The sequence below is a fragment of the Micropterus salmoides genome, unplaced genomic scaffold, assembly GCF_014851395.1.
Source record: "Micropterus salmoides isolate LMB-PRFRI ecotype aquatic unplaced genomic scaffold, ASM1485139v1 Ms_hic_scaffold_8, whole genome shotgun sequence".
NCBI classification, from domain to species: Eukaryota; Metazoa; Chordata; class Actinopteri; order Centrarchiformes; family Centrarchidae; genus Micropterus; species Micropterus salmoides.
In genome coordinates this window covers 26,624,926-26,640,141 of record NW_024044570.1, presented here as the reverse complement: position 1 = coordinate 26,640,141, position 15,216 = coordinate 26,624,926, and the positions used below count along the sequence as shown (strand labels likewise).

Here is a 15,216-nt window from a genome sequence, read left to right as displayed (position 1 = left end):
ACGAAAGGGGCACTTCGGTCACACCTCAAGTAATGCGGAACGTTGTAAAGGCAGAGTGGGTGGCTGCTAATACAGATTAGAAAGGTGCACTCAACATTTGTAAAGGCAAGGTCGTGTCGTGTCCGCAGTTGCGGGGTGTACTACCTTGGGCAAAATGATGTCCATAGCCGCTCGTCCCGGGGTTCTTTCCCCGTACTTGCAGGCAACAAAACACACAGTTAAAAGCCTGGCGTTCCCCGGAGTTAAGGAGTTGCTGCCTGCTGCTGGTAAGGCCGAAGACGGGCGTGTGGCTAGTAACGTTGGCCAGAGCTGGTAGTGGTATTGAGCTGCGTGATGTAACGATACAACTTAACATATGGACATCGTACTGATTAGTTAATATTTCTATATTAGACAACGTCTAAATGTGATGTATCTTTGTTTTGATGTCAACAACAACTTGCTGTAGCAGGAAGTAACGTTAGCTAATGTGGATGTCACTGAAATCTGTGACCTGACCTGACAGGGTCATCAATAAGAACGGGTTGACCAAATATAGACTAGTGAGATGAATGTAATCCTGGTTAAAACAGGTTTGTGCTGACATGCTAATACAGGTGAAATGCTGATTTAGGTAAAAGAATACGTTGTATTGCTGGTTATAGAGTAGAAGACAACATTTAAAGAGTTCCTATGATGATTGACTGAAATGTGTCTCCCGTGCTAAAAGTAAACTTATCCAATTTCCACGGTCACGTGAATGCACCAAAAATCATTTAGTGTGTATTTTTGATCATTATTAAAACTACTATTAATTAACATTTTAAGGAAGAAATGTGGTGATTGAAATACTGAATAATAATGACAGGCAAGCATTATTTTTAAATGTTTTTATAAGATATTTATAGCTTATAATAAAATTTGCCCATCTGCTTATTTTGTCTTTAAAAATGCATCATGTGTCTAATTCACAGCTCCTGCAGGAATCCGTCTTGCCCACACAGATCTCAAGATTCCTGACTTTACAGACTACCGCCGCCCCGAGGTCACCGACCCCAACAAGTCCTCCCAGGAGAGCAGTGAGGCAAGAAGGGTGTTCTCTTACCTTGTCACAGGTGCAAGCTCTGTGGTTGGCGTCTACGCAGCCAAGACAGTGGTCAGCCAGTTTGTCTCCTCAATGAGTGCATCAGCAGATGTCCTGGCCTTATCTAAGATTGAGATCAAGCTCGCTGACATCCCTGAAGGCAAAAACATGACCTTCAAGTGGAGAGGAAAGCCCCTGTTTGTCCGTCACCGCACAGAGAAGGAAATCGCCACAGAGGCGTCTGTGAATTTGGGGGAGCTCCGTGATCCCCAGCATGACAAGGACAGAGTCATTGACCCCAACTGGGTCATCGTCCTTGGTGTTTGCACCCATCTGGGTTGTGTGCCCATTGCAAACGCCGGAGAATATGGAGGCTACTACTGTCCTTGCCATGGCTCCCACTATGATGCTTCAGGAAGAATAAGAAAGGGACCTGCTCCTCTTAACCTGGAGGTTCCCTACTATGAATTCCACGATGACATTGTCATTGTGGGATAAATACGAGGGACTCTGTCTCAGTTCCTCTCTGTAATATGTATTTTTAGATGGCTCTGTGTGAGAGTAGGGGGTGACATAAAATATGTATATCTACTAATAAAGACACATTTCCAACTGTATGATTTAGTCATTGCACCTCTTCACTCTCAAAATGATTGTTCTGCATCATTTAGCTCTTCTTTGATTCACTGCAAATTTCCACTGGGATTCAGAGTACTTATGCTTAATAGATGTCATTCCACACTACTTTGAACATTTGCTATTTTGCAAATAACATTATGTAAAACAAAAAGTTACAAAGTGGAAAGGGAAGCAAAATAAAACAGACAAAATTTGAGGGCAGAAAATGCATAGAAACACTATATGAAAGGTGGAACCAAAAATGCAAAATGAATCCACAACCGCAAAAGGCTAATGAAACAAAATTTTACATAAAGGCTTAATTTGGGCTTTGGGAAAATGACATTTGTGTCACTAGCCTGAGTTCTACTTTGTACTTAAGAGAACCTATAGTCTCACTAATTGCAAAAGCAAGGATTACATTTTTAACATTAGACAGTGACTTTTTGTTTTTCTACCTTTTTGTTTAGAGGGCAGTTGCAGCTTGTTCTATGGTTACATAAAGTTGAGCTGACCTATGATGCGAGATGTAATCTGATTCAGGAATGTGTCAGTGTGTCAAAAGACTGGAAGGAAGTCTAGAGATCAGATAAGTTGACAATTTTATAATTTTATACGAGTAATGGCAGCAGCAAGGAGCGTCTCAACAGTGCCAAGTAACATAAAGCACAACTGTTTTACGGTGTAATTTAATCCCATGGAACAAAGTGTACTATGTAAAACTGTATGAACCAGTGAAACAAACATTTGTTTTTATTGATGAAAAATCATTTAAAGCAATAAAGAGTTTGAATTGACTCAGTGATAGCAATACAATATACCGTACACAGATGCAAAATTGATAAATTCACATCAAATCAAAATATTCCACACTGTACAGTTGCTTCTTATTTAGAGCATAATTCTTTGTATGTAAATATTTAAATAATATTGAAAACTACTTTGTTGTAGCTAAACCACTCAGTCAGACTTTAATTCAGAGTAACTTTTGACGCAGTGATTCTAAGTGCCATTAAAGGCTAAATGAATAAATAATTCCATCAACTGATAAGTGCACTTCCCATAATAAAAATTAAATAAATTAATCCAGTTATAGCTGTTTAAATTCACAATAATGTGCTAACCTCATATTAACCAGAGGTTACCAGGACTGTGATGGTGTCAGTGCCATTTTGAGTCTCTCCAGCTTCATAAAAACTGTTCCCATTCTTGTTAAGGACTCCATCTTCTTGAGCACGTGGGGCCCTGAGTCAGATTATCCGCAAACACTAATCCACATAGTGCACCTCTGCCTGGAGCTCCTTGGTGATATACCCGAGAAGGGCACCCGTAAGCTGCTGCTTCAGAGTAGCGTTGCCCATTACTAGAGCAGTCAGCTGGGCCAAATCTGTCCACTGAATTTCTCCCAGGATGGCCATGAGATCCTCATAAAGCTTCTGCTGCTGCTGAGGAGTGAGCTCCATTATGATCTGAGGCAGGGGTTTGAATTGTCCGCTGGTCAGCCAGCAGCCCAGAAGGCCTCCAACTGCACCGCCTGCAGGGGAAAAGGGTTTCAAACTTGTGAAATTTAGCAACAGTATCGATCAGTTCAACTAATATTTGTTTGCAATAAAGCTTTTAACTCTGTGAATACTTTATATTATATACGAGGTGTGTTTCAGTATACCAGTAGTGACAAACGAGTAGAGGTGGTTGTACATTTTTTTCTACAGGTTAGAGAAACTGTTTCCACTTACCAACTGCAATACCAAGGGGACCCCCGACCAATCCTCCAGCAAAGGCCAGTCCCCCAGCTGCTGCTGCTCCCTTCCCTGAGCCTTTCACTGTGGTCTGGATCTGCTGATTGGCAGATAACTCACAACACAGCTTCATGACATCATTAACCCGATGACACATACTGTGGATCAGATGTGTCATTTTAGGAGACATGACAGAAATGTGAACTCTAAGCTATGTAGCAATCTAACAATAAGCATATTTTAGAATAATAACAAATCAGGGAAATAGCCAGTCAGCTAAAATACTTCAGTATTTGTTGGTATTAACTATTCCCAAATGAACAATTTACATCAGACAGAGTCTCAAAAGACACTTTACTAAACATGGCCCTGCATTTGCTGAATATCGTGGCACTCAGTCGTGTTCTAATGTAACGTTCATTATCCACAGATACCAGTGAGATAAGTTAGTAATAATAATCCTGATTACATCAGACAGCATCATAAGGCATAACATTAGGCTAACGTTACAGGGTGGCATCCATAGAGCTCGCTGTGACCACAGGACACGTTATTAACATACCTTGCTGCCTAACGAAATCCTCATCAAGTTGTGTTGGGCTGATTCTTGTAATGTTACTATGATTCCAAGTTATTCTCAGCATCAGCCGGTTACGCTTGATTTCTGAGCTTGTATGATTCTGACCGCAATGCTTGATGGGAGCAACAACATTGCTGCATTCAGGGACATCCGACCAATCCCGAATTTCCCAGCTTGTTCAACAAAACAACGATTAGGTGTATACATACACTACATGGACAAAAGTGCATTGATTTTATAGCGTCCCGTTCTATATTCGTAGGCATTGATATGGAGTTGGTCCCACCTCTGCAGCTATAAGAGCTTCTACTCTTCTGGGAAGGAGATTTTGGATTTGTTTGTGGGATTTTTGCCCATTCATCCAGAAGAGCATTTGTGAGGTCAGACACTGATGTTGGACGAGAGGGTCTGGCTCACCGTCTCCGTTCTAGTACATCCCAAAGGTGTTGAGTCAAGTTCTTCCACACCAAACTGGGAAAAAAATGTCTTTATGGAGCTGGCTTTGTGCACGGGGACATCTTCATATTGAAACAGGAAAAGGCCAAACACAAACTGAAGAACTATTGTCTGCTGTAGCATAAAGATTTCCCTTAGCAAAAAATACACCATAACAAATATGCCCCTCCAAAAAGTATTGGGACAGGAGTATCCAAGTACTTTTGTACATATAGTGTATATAGCATATCTTAATCCATTAATAATAGTTTAATTGGGGTTTGCCTTATACACATTAACAACACATTAAATTGATGATCGAAACATACTTACATCAAATATATTAAATGAATGTGTAATGTGTGGGGGAAATCGCATACCCCTTAAATTATTCCTTTTTCAAATTAACATATTTTAAAGGTGTATAGTTTTGCCTTTTCAGATGAATGGATAAATTGAGGCACCTCTGGCTACCATACCAAACATAACAGCCTTTAGAAATATACAGTACATTTCGCCTCACTAAAACGCACATAGTCTACCTTGATTATACCGCCACCTGATGGTGGACATGTGTTGGTTTTTTTGCGCCCCCTTGGTCTTGGACCGCTAATTATGGATTATTTGTTTTTAAAGGATTTTTGAATCTCGTTTCACAGTGCATATTTTTCCTTTACTATTATAACTGGTAGTACTGATATCTCCGATAGTATGTAAATGCAACAAAAACAGCCAATGAGCGTCTAACAAGAAGGGGGCTGGAACCATGGGTGGATGAATTTTCTGAAACCAAACTTGTTCGTAACAACTACCATGTCTGGGCTCATTCATCTCTACTAAAAGCTTTGCGGGCTATTATATCTACATGTGTGTGTTTAACTATTTTCTGTAACTACGATGTTTGTGCAGCTGCAGGATTCACCATGACATGTGGAGGAGGGAACTCACTGCCACTTTTCTAATAGATAGGCCTACATCTCTGGAAATGGTCGCGCTTGTTACTGTAGCACCGCGTTGGTCAGTGCAGCAGGATTTTGTCGACTGTTTACATTCGTGCAATTGTCCACATTTACCCAGAGTACACCGGGAGACACAGAGGCACAGCTGCTTCAAGTTGGCTTCATGTGGCTGAAAAACGGAAACTACAATGTTTTTATCTTCAAAATAAAAATATGAATTGGGACGTGTAGGTAGGGCATAACTGTGCTGCTGTTGACAGTTGTATTGGTTATGCTGCATATTAACAATTTACACACATAAAACTGTGATCACTTTACAAAACACAATACATTATTGTAAATTAAAGTATATTGATGACTTAAAATGAACTCCACTTTTACCAAATTTAAATGTTGCCTATGCAGCATTTAAGGCATGAATAATAGGAATTGAATGCTGCAAAACAATAGTTAACATAATAAAACAGACATTATTTAACACCGACCATTCTGCATGATGTTTATTTTTACTTTTGACATTATTAGTACGTTTTACTGAAAATGCTTGAGTAGGCTACCTTTACTCAAGTGGGCCTAGTTGATTGCGAATCTGGTAAAGCTGGCGACTGCCCACAGTTCATAGACTCGTAGGCCACCACAAAAGCCCCAAGCTCACTTTGTGGCACTTGCTTTGTGGAATTTTACTTATATGTAATTTTGAAAAGGGGCTTATGGTGGGCCCTGCTTCATTACCTGATCTTGATATTCTGGCTTGAAGAGGGACCCTGTGTCAAAATATAGTATAAAAACACTGTTCGCATACTGTATCTGTACACACTGCCCAGAGAGAGGGAGGACCCATTAACATCCCGGGGCCCCCAAGAAGGCAGATGTTTTACTTGTAAAGTAAAACATTGTTTTTTTAATTTACCAATTAAATGACACGTGTTATATCACTAGGTGTTTTCTTTAGTTTATGTTCGTTTTACTACAATGAAAATAATACTGATGCTAAAAAAGCGACTTACCAATGAGGTCTTTTAATTTGAAAATCATAACCAGAAGTTCCGTTGTAATTGCTGGTGTCTTGACGTCGGACCGAGGTGCACGTAGTCGCAGCGAGAACGTCGTGGAATATTTTCTCATCTTGGGAATATTAACACCGTGGATATTTTTGGAAATCATGCAGAAATCTTGAAATGAGAGTGTGAGATGAGATCACTATCGAGAGTGAGGATAACTATCACCGCCCCATTGATGAATACGAGCAGAACGGCTCTCAGGAGTAGCTGCTGCTGCATCCATAAACACTTCTTTAGGACTCACAACAACCCCTGAGCTTTGTTTTGGGGTCACAAAACAACACATTTTACTGTTGTGCACGTGGGTTGATAATGGCTGAAAAGGTTAAAATGAATATAGACCATCTCGGTGGAGTTGCCAGGCTCCGAGAAGAGCACAAGAAGGTAATTTAAGCAGCTGACATGAAAAACGTTGCTGGGGCTAGTAACTGACGTCTAACGTTAGCCAAACCACAGCCAGCTACTGGCCACGCGGTGGACCAGCAAGGGTGTTTGAACCACGAGTGGATCTGCTGAAGTGCTTTTTACATTAAATATATACGTTTGAGCTCACACTATTTGTACAAACTTGTTACGCGACATTGCTAAGTTGTTTTGACTGTCCGTTTTCGAGAAGCTTCCTCCCCTGCCGCCGCTCGCGTGTTCAACTTCTTGTAAAGCAAATGTTGCCTGGAGGTGTGTGTCGTTTCTTTGCACTTCTGCACTGCGTGTTCTGCTAGTATGTGCTACTTTACATTTTTATTAATTGACGGATCAGCTAACGTTAGTCAATTAGCTAGCAAAAAAAAGTCAACGCCAAACCCACTCGCGCAGACATTCAGTCAGGAACACAGCAACACGAGCTTTCACTTTTGCATTTGATTAACGTTACAAGGATTAAGCTGAGAAAGTTGACAGTGTAATCAGACTAGGCTTTCTTCCTCTAGCACATCCTCTTTCCGTCCAGTTTTCAGATTATTTGTTATTGAAAGTACGCCAGTGTTTCTCATTGTGTGTGGGGGACTTCATGAAGACTGCAACAAACTTTGCACCCCCATAAATGTCCTGACCATTTGGACGTCGTGTTGACAGCTGTGCTTGTCTTCCTGTTCTGCTTCCTTGGTCTGGTTGGGTATTATGGCTGTTTGTTTTTCCTGTTTGTTTTCACGCCATTAAATCCGCTACACAAGACTGTGTAGGCCTAAATTACATAGATTTTCAATGTGATTCATATTGAAATAATTTGTCCTGAAACAGGTGGTGGAAGACTGTGAAAGTCGGATCCAGCACTGGTAAGCACAAACTATTTCAACAGTTGAATAGTGATAGCCTTCTTTTGTTGTTTTTGCTTGCTTTTGGGTACACTATGAAAAGCATACATCTGTGAAAGGTCATTCAAAAGCTCAATATTATTCTTAGTGTTAAAGGCAAGTCCAATTCTACACAACTCTCCATAGGTCACAGCCAATATGGATTTTATGGCTCTCTACTTGCTTGTCTCCAAGTGATGCAATTCTACGAATACAACCAATTTGGAAATTAAATTAATTTATATTTCACTAGAAATAGTGCTACTGTCATTATCCAGTCTCACTTCTATCAGTGAAGTTTGTGTGAAGTTTTGACTCAATTGGTAATAGCGCTATGTAAGAGCTGCATATTTTATTTATAATAATAACCTCGAGTTTGGCTTCCACATTTAATCAAGCATGATTCTGTTCAGAGTGGTGGCTCTGGTCAAAATCAACAAATTAGATACTCCCTAGCCAATCAGAGGCATTTGTTTCAAGCACGCAGTAATTAGCCTGTTTATTCCTGCCTCCCAAACAGTTGCAAGAAAGAGCATTTTCAGTTGTCAGCCAACGCTAACACAGTGGTTTTCAGTTATTATGTCTGATTGTCTAGTGAAATGTTGGATGGGCCAAAGACAATTTCCCACCTTTTTGTGGACAATGAAGTTGTATTCCACTCCATTCGACCTCTGGTCAGATTCAAGTTGGGCAGGAGCTATGGTGGGAGTTGCATGATCAAACTCGGTGTACCAACAGATCTTTCGACACAGTAGGAAAAGCACAGGTGTTAATAATACCATTAACAAAGGCTGTTATATTTAGGTGTTACTGTTAGTAAGCCATGACATTAAGCCAGCATGCAAATTTCAATGACTCCGAAACCAAAGCAGATAAATGGAATTCAGTTAGTAATTTTATTATTTTCTCTAGATTTTCATTTTTACTGATTGCAGGCAGTGAGCTACCATCAGTATTCTTAGTAGTACTGATTACAGATACAGTTAGTAGCAGTAGTAGTAAAGCAGCAGTGATGTCTAAGATTAGCTCGGATGTCACATGAAGAATGAAGGGCAAATGCCTGTTACTTAAAGAACAATAAATTCCTTCTTCAGAGATAAGTAGGAAGAAAAAAACAATCACGCAGCTTCAGACTGTTGCAGCATGCTCGGATAGCAACACCCAGACCATATACAAAAATGTCCATGCTGTTGTCACATTGCGTCTCATGACACCAAAGTCGGAAGAACGACTTCCCAACTCGGGAAATGCAACCATCCGAGGAGCTTGTGAAAACTGCGTGTGAGTGTGCAGTCTGTGCCTGATATCGCTCCTGTTAGTTTTGTTGGACAAATTACACTTTGATCATTCTTATTGTTACATTGAGTCCTGTGACCTCAAGTAATTCCCTACTCAGTTCTGCCCACCTTTAATCCAATCAGAGGACTCATAAGCCCCTTTATACAGGGAACATAAGTGGTGGCTTTTAAGTAGGAAAAAAAAAAAAAAAGAGAAACAAACCACCATAGAATTGTTTGTGACTTTGAGCGTTGTGAGGCCAGACAGGTATAGCACATTTGGACAAACCAGGTCACTGAAACAAGTGCAAAAAATTTACAAAGTTGAGCTGTGCACTCTTTTATGCTTATGTCAAGCATATGCAACAACTTTAAGTCAGCTATCTGAAAATGCTGTATCCATTGCACAATTCTCTTCTTCGTACTGGTGTAGTTTTGGTTAATTAGGTAACGTCATGTAAACAGTCTCCAAAAAACAGTTTGGTGTTAAGGGACTGTTGAATACTACTTGAATTCATGATAAGTTGTATTAAAGTTTTAGTCCCAGAGGTTTGAGCTGACGAGGAAACAATAGACTATTCCATAACTATAGGCAGTGAGGAAAGTCTAAGAGATAAAGTCATCTGTACCACCCCCCTCCATCTCCATTTTTCCCCTGACAGGGAAACAGGCACTTCCTCATTACTCTATTACTCTACGCTCGCTTCCCATTGTTGTGTATAACATCCACAAATAAACCAAACAAATCAATTTGGACAACAATGGCTTCAGAGGAGAGTCGTGGCTTCACATGAAAACAACATTTATTTCAGTAGTTGTTGGCCTAATATTGTTGTAAATCCATGCTTTTGCAGGAAGAAAGTGTTAGGTGACTATGAAGCCCTGAATGATCGCCTTGAAACTCTTCCAGATCAACTCTCATATGACATCATGGTGAGTGTTAACCCTATTTAAAATACACAGGAAAGAGCACACACACATAAACACACACAGTCACAGAGCGAGTGCACTGTGGGTTAGTTTTAAGATGAATTCTTGTTGCAAATGGCAAATTTACCTTTAACCAGAGGGTGATATTCTTAACTTTGCGGAAGCTGGCTCTATATATGTACGGTATATATATTTACTACTGTCAGTGAAAGTTTTATTTCTTCTTTTCTCCTACTCTCATGTCCACATTCTGCCACCTGCTTTGTGTCAACGGTTTCTCTTTTGTTCTGCTCTCTTTCCATCCGCTGTGCTATATACAGGTGCCGTTTGGCCCTTTGGCCTTCATGCCTGGGAAGCTGGTGCACACCAACGAGGTCACAGCGTTGCTCGGTGACAACTGGTTCGCCAAGTGCTCTGCCAAGCAGGCCCAGAAAGTTGTCGACCACAGGATGAAATGTGAGTGTGTTTTAGAAAAGACTGTTAGTTGTCTTCTCTTAAAAAGACTAAATTGGTCTCATTTTAATGAAATGAATCAACACTGCCCTCCTTTATCCAGCAGAGGGTGTTGCTGCATTAGGTCTTGACAGCTTGGCACTGAAGAATCACAAACAGAGACAAACTTACTTTTAGCTGAGCCGTTATTTACCATAAAATGCTGGGAGAAACTTTAGAGATACCTGTGGAGTATTTTAGGGATATGTTTAGTGAACTGTAATGCTGCTTCTAAAAACTGTACTGAAATGATTTTTGACTTACCCAAGGTACTTTAATTTCACATGTGGTTAAAGGGTTTGAAGCTGCAAGGCACATTTGCAGCACTTATTCGCTTTTGCATTCACACGTTACAGATTCGCCGTTGTCACTGCGTCTGTTATAAATCCTGTGATAGCATTTTTATGCTTTTGTTCTCTCCTGCGGTCAAATCAAGTCCTGTAAATGCAACATTATTGTTTGATCGAGTGCAAGAAATCTTTGAAGAAAGAAAAGAGTTTTGTGCTAGTTCTAATACGGGTTATGCACGTTGCCTGTGTTTCCCCACTGCTCATTCTAGGCCTGAAAATCTCATATTAAGTCAAATGGGTCCAAGTAACGATCTTTGATGTGAACATTATTAGAGTGTTTAGTGAAGCAGAAATGTGATGCCACAGCCCATCCGCAGCCACCACCCCCCTCCCCCCATCTCCTGACACTGCCTACCCCGCTATTACAGAGCTAAGTGCTGTAATACAAACATAGCTAGCTGAAATGTGTCAGACAGTGGCTGAGTTGTCAGGCCTTCTGTGTTTGACCTTTCCTCACTTCCAGTTGATGCACTGACTGGAGGGGCTCCCAATCGCCATGGAAACAAGGGCCCTCTGCTGCTATTAGTAAAAGGGCTTAATTGTTGTCAAGATTTAATGATCCGGAGTAGTATTCAGGGCAGAAGATATTATGAACTGTTTGTGTCATCATTTTTCAATTTTTCTCCCCCCAAGTTGTTCAGGATTTTTAACTCTTTAGCAGGTGGCTGTCATTGTTATATTCAATGTTTTATTTAAATCAGCCTGCAGCCAGTTTTTTGCACATTGTGTTTTGTCGGTCTCCCTCCAGCTATCTGAATGCACATTTTGATGGTGATGTACCGTTTTTTTCTGCAGATGTGAAGAATGAAATAGATGATCTGTCGAAGACGATGAAAAACTTTGAAGCCAGAGTTGGCTTTGCGAAGGATTTGGAAACCATCTCGGCTGTATGTTGCATTACTACAAGTCGCCATAAGATATTGTGTAAGACATAAATGGGGACAGATGTATTGACCTTTTTTCTTCTTTAGAGTAAAAGGGACTACGTTGACATTAGAGAAGATGTCGGAAACAATGATGCTGTTGTCAGCAAAGGTATCTTCATCAGCCTTTCCCCAGCCCTCATTTTATTGGTACATCTTGGCTTATGAGAAAACAAAGAAAGCATTTTAACCAGCTGATTAATTGTGCACCAAACCTCACATCGGCTTTAACAGGAAAGCAAAGAATAGCTCACAAACCAAACTCTAAGCCTAAGTCAGATGGCATGTTGGATCTAAAAGAGGAGGATGAGGAGACTGAAGGAGAGGGCAGAGATGGAGGGAGCCGAAAAGGCGTCGTGACAGAGGAGGACTTGTGGGCTCGATTGGATGAACTCGAGAAACTGGAGGAGCTACAAGATGAGCAGGAAAGGTAGATGAACGCGCTCAGGGTGTTTTCTTAGTAGCCTTATTTTATATTGCACATTTGTAAAAATGTAAACGTCTCTCGGAAATGTTTCTCTCCAGATTGTCTGATAATGCAGACATGAATGGTGAGGACACATCATCCTTATCCTCAGAAGAAGAGAAGGAAGGAGATGCTGCGCCTCCGGTAAATGGGCCAAGTCTGAAGCCCAGCTGGACCTCCGTGTCTCACAGCAAAGCGCCACTCAGCGTAGACCGAGAGGAAGAAGACGACGAGGAAGGCAGCTGTTTGCCTACCATCTTTTTCTCTCACACGGTCGAACCCAAGAAGGTCAGTGTGATAAATGTGATGTGTAAAGTGATTTTTTTTTTTTTTTTTTTGCCAATTCTGCAGTTTAATTCTGTTTCAGCGACTTCCTCTTTACCCTGTCTCTGTCTTTTGCTTTAGGTGAGGATAAACACAGGAAAAAACACCACACTGAAGTTCAGTGAAAGGAAAGAGCAGAAGGAGCAGAAGAGGAAAAAGAAGAACGGACACTCCCATCACGAACTTCACAAAATCACAACGCCAGCGGACATTTATAGGTAAAAACACAGTAAACCAAATTTATTGAATTGGAGACTAAATTTAGGACAGATTTACAGGTATGAGTTTGGTTTACAGGTTCCTCTCCTCTGATTAGTGAAGCTAGTCTGTTTTTTGTTTTGTTGTTGTTGTGTTTTCAGGTTGTTTGTGGATGTGAAGAACGGGGAACTCATCCCCAGAAAGTCCATCCTGAAGTCACGCAGCCGAGAGAACAGTGTGTGCAGCGACACGAGCGAAAGCAGCGCGGCCGACTTCGAAGAGCGGCGGATGATTGGCCGCAGCTTCAGCCACGACGAGGCAACGCACAGCGACACCAGTGACGGCATCATGGAGGAGGACAGTCCCACAGTGGTCCCACTGCACCCCGCCAGCCGATTTGAGGTAAACAACATGTCAGCTCTGGTTTTACTTCTCACTGTATAGTATTTAATCTCAATTACAGTGTGAAGGAATCTCTACTATACCTATGTTGTGAAACGGTTTATGAAAATGACACCTTTGAGCCTCTGATCCCATAATGAGAACATATCAAAACTCCCACCGAAGCCTCTTTAAGTTTAAGTGGAAGCTGCATGTGGTCAAAACAATCATTAAATGTTAGTCACAAGAGGCAATCTGAACAGGAAAACACAGCATGGAAACTGTACAACCTCTTTTGGTTCCCTAAACCTTTCCCCTATGCCCAGTTTCAGTGAGATGAAAGTGATCAGTCATGAAATACCAGTTTGACACCTGTTTCTTTTCTCTCTGCTTCTCTTTCTCTCCCCTCCAGGCATTTTCAGGTACAGTAGTAGAAAAGGACCCGATGCCTTCAGCTGTCCCCCATCTGACCATCACTCCACCAGCTCTGCCGACTATACTGGAGAGGAAACAGGAGGAGGTGGCGCCTGACGGCGCCCTGCCCCAGCAAGCCCCGAAAAGAGTGTCGAAGTTTAAAGCTGCCAGGCTGCAGCAGAACTGACTTTTGATGAGCAAATATCCATATTTCCATAACTTTGTTTGTTTTTTTCTATCTTCGACTGATGAACTAGACAAACCACCCTCTCCTTTCTTTCATGTGTCTTTCACTTCTAACCATAAAGGGTTTCTGTTGAGAGTGTTGAGTAGGAAAAAGCACAGTAGCAACGTTAACAAATAAGCCGTATGTGTAACACTGCTTTTTAACAAGCTCTAAACACTGGTAAACGCGGGATCTTTTTCTATCTGCTCCTCTAGTAGGGGGTTTGTTTAAACGGATTGTCTGTCATCTGTTTACTTGTCATCTGCTTTTCTGCTGATTTAGGTAAGCCACTTAGGACGAGTTACCTTGTTGTTGATCATTAAACAGAATCAGGGGCCTGCTAGCTCTCATTTTACCTTCTCTTGATCTGCCTAATGAATGTATGTATTCCTTTGTGACAAGCTTTATGTAAAGACAAAAAAAGAATATTGATGGAAACTGAAAGGAAAATAAACGATTTTGGCTACAAGTCTTGTTTCCGCTTTCTTCCTTTTTAAAGAAAATATTTTCACGTTTATTTATGCTCTGTAACTGAATGTCTTAAGCAGAAACATTTTGGAAAGATTTTCTCAAACGATTGTTACACTGCATAGTAATGGTGTGTAATAGTAACACATTTTTGCTCCTGATACCTAGTGTAAATTGTTCGGATCTCTAAACAGCTATTACCAGATCCTGACTGAGTTAATATGGGCTTTTTATGAATTATTGTTACTCCTTGTGAATTTTCCTGTTGTGCATTAAAATTTGAAGAGCTAAGTAAAGCACAATCTCTGCCGCCAAACTTTATATGCGAGCAATAACATTTCATCAAAGCTGTAAGGCAAAGTGAACACAAAATGCCATTTCCAGTTTGTAAAAGTACAATCAAATGGCATCCTTCATGAGAGAGAGAGAGAGAGAGGAAAGTTCCAAGCCCATCACTCTGGCAACAAATCAAATCTAGCATAGGCCCAATAGAAAATTGAACTGCTGACGACAAGAAGGAGATTTAGATATTGAAGTCTGCAGTTAATTGATGCAGTCAGTGAACTCAGGAAAAGCATAGGATATAAATAATAAAATACAAATTTGAGATCTCAGGCAGTGCAGCAACACTTAAAAAAACTACAGGCAAACATGATAATGAGTATATTGTGGCATGGGATGGTTTCACCTACAAGCAAGAGGAGTGGCACTCAATTTAGTAAAAACATGGTATCCCTTCTGCATTAAAGTTGCAAGGAAGAGATAAGATTTTTCTTGCAGGACACTGAACTCCAACAGACAAAACACTACGCCAGGCCTATTAGTTGTATACGATGGAGCAACAAGTGGTGTACGGCTTGAACATAACAAGATTTTAAATATTGGAAAAATGTCAAGAGCAATGATGGAAGAAGTATTAAGATCCTTTACTTAAGTAGCAGTGCCAGTACAACAACATGTAAACACTCCTACTTCAGTAATTAAGTATTAGCAGCAAAATGTACTTCAAATTTAGGTATCAAA

General features: G+C 40.7%; 3 protein-coding genes across 6 annotated transcripts; 2 read left to right on the top strand and 1 right to left on the bottom strand.

Annotated features, from left to right (window-relative positions):
* The first annotated feature begins 57 nt into the window (after nucleotides 1-57).
* LOC119894250 (cytochrome b-c1 complex subunit Rieske, mitochondrial-like) lies at nucleotides 58-1,680 on the top strand. Its single transcript, XM_038706897.1, has 2 exons — nucleotides 58-266; nucleotides 954-1,680. Exons 1-2 carry the CDS (start codon nucleotides 155-157, stop codon nucleotides 1,559-1,561), a joined length of 720 nt encoding a protein of 239 aa, XP_038562825.1. The 5' UTR covers nucleotides 58-154; the 3' UTR covers nucleotides 1,562-1,680.
* Nucleotides 1,681-2,408: 728 nt separating this feature from the next.
* Nucleotides 2,409-4,194, bottom strand: zgc:112052 (protein C19orf12 homolog). 2 transcript variants are annotated; one of them, XM_038706899.1, is made up of 3 exons: nucleotides 3,983-4,194; nucleotides 3,418-3,517; nucleotides 2,409-3,215 (listed from the first exon to the last, which is right to left on the bottom strand). In XM_038706899.1, the coding sequence occupies exons 1-3, from the start codon at nucleotides 4,004-4,006 to the stop codon at nucleotides 2,950-2,952; spliced, it is 390 nt and encodes a 129-aa protein (XP_038562827.1). In that variant the 5' UTR covers nucleotides 4,007-4,194; the 3' UTR covers nucleotides 2,409-2,949. The 2 variants fall into 2 exon arrangements, with proteins under 2 accessions (XP_038562827.1, XP_038562826.1); XM_038706898.1 differs by having other exon boundaries at nucleotides 3,418-3,578; nucleotides 3,983-4,135.
* A 2,258-nt stretch (nucleotides 4,195-6,452) lies between these two features.
* Nucleotides 6,453-14,194, top strand: uri1 (URI1 prefoldin like chaperone). Of its 3 annotated transcripts, none has more exons than XM_038706077.1 (11): nucleotides 6,453-6,839; nucleotides 7,692-7,726; nucleotides 9,876-9,954; nucleotides 10,272-10,407; nucleotides 11,589-11,680; nucleotides 11,765-11,828; nucleotides 11,951-12,146; nucleotides 12,242-12,470; nucleotides 12,588-12,724; nucleotides 12,866-13,106; nucleotides 13,498-14,194. In XM_038706077.1, exons 1-11 carry the CDS (start codon nucleotides 6,768-6,770, stop codon nucleotides 13,684-13,686), a joined length of 1,470 nt encoding a protein of 489 aa, XP_038562005.1. In that variant the 5' UTR covers nucleotides 6,453-6,767; the 3' UTR covers nucleotides 13,687-14,194. The 3 variants fall into 3 exon arrangements, with proteins under 3 accessions (XP_038562005.1, XP_038562006.1, XP_038562007.1); XM_038706078.1 differs by lacking the exon at nucleotides 6,453-6,839 and adding an exon at nucleotides 6,868-7,130; XM_038706079.1 differs by lacking the exon at nucleotides 6,453-6,839 and adding an exon at nucleotides 7,141-7,556.
* The last annotated feature ends 1,022 nt before the right edge of the window (nucleotides 14,195-15,216 follow it).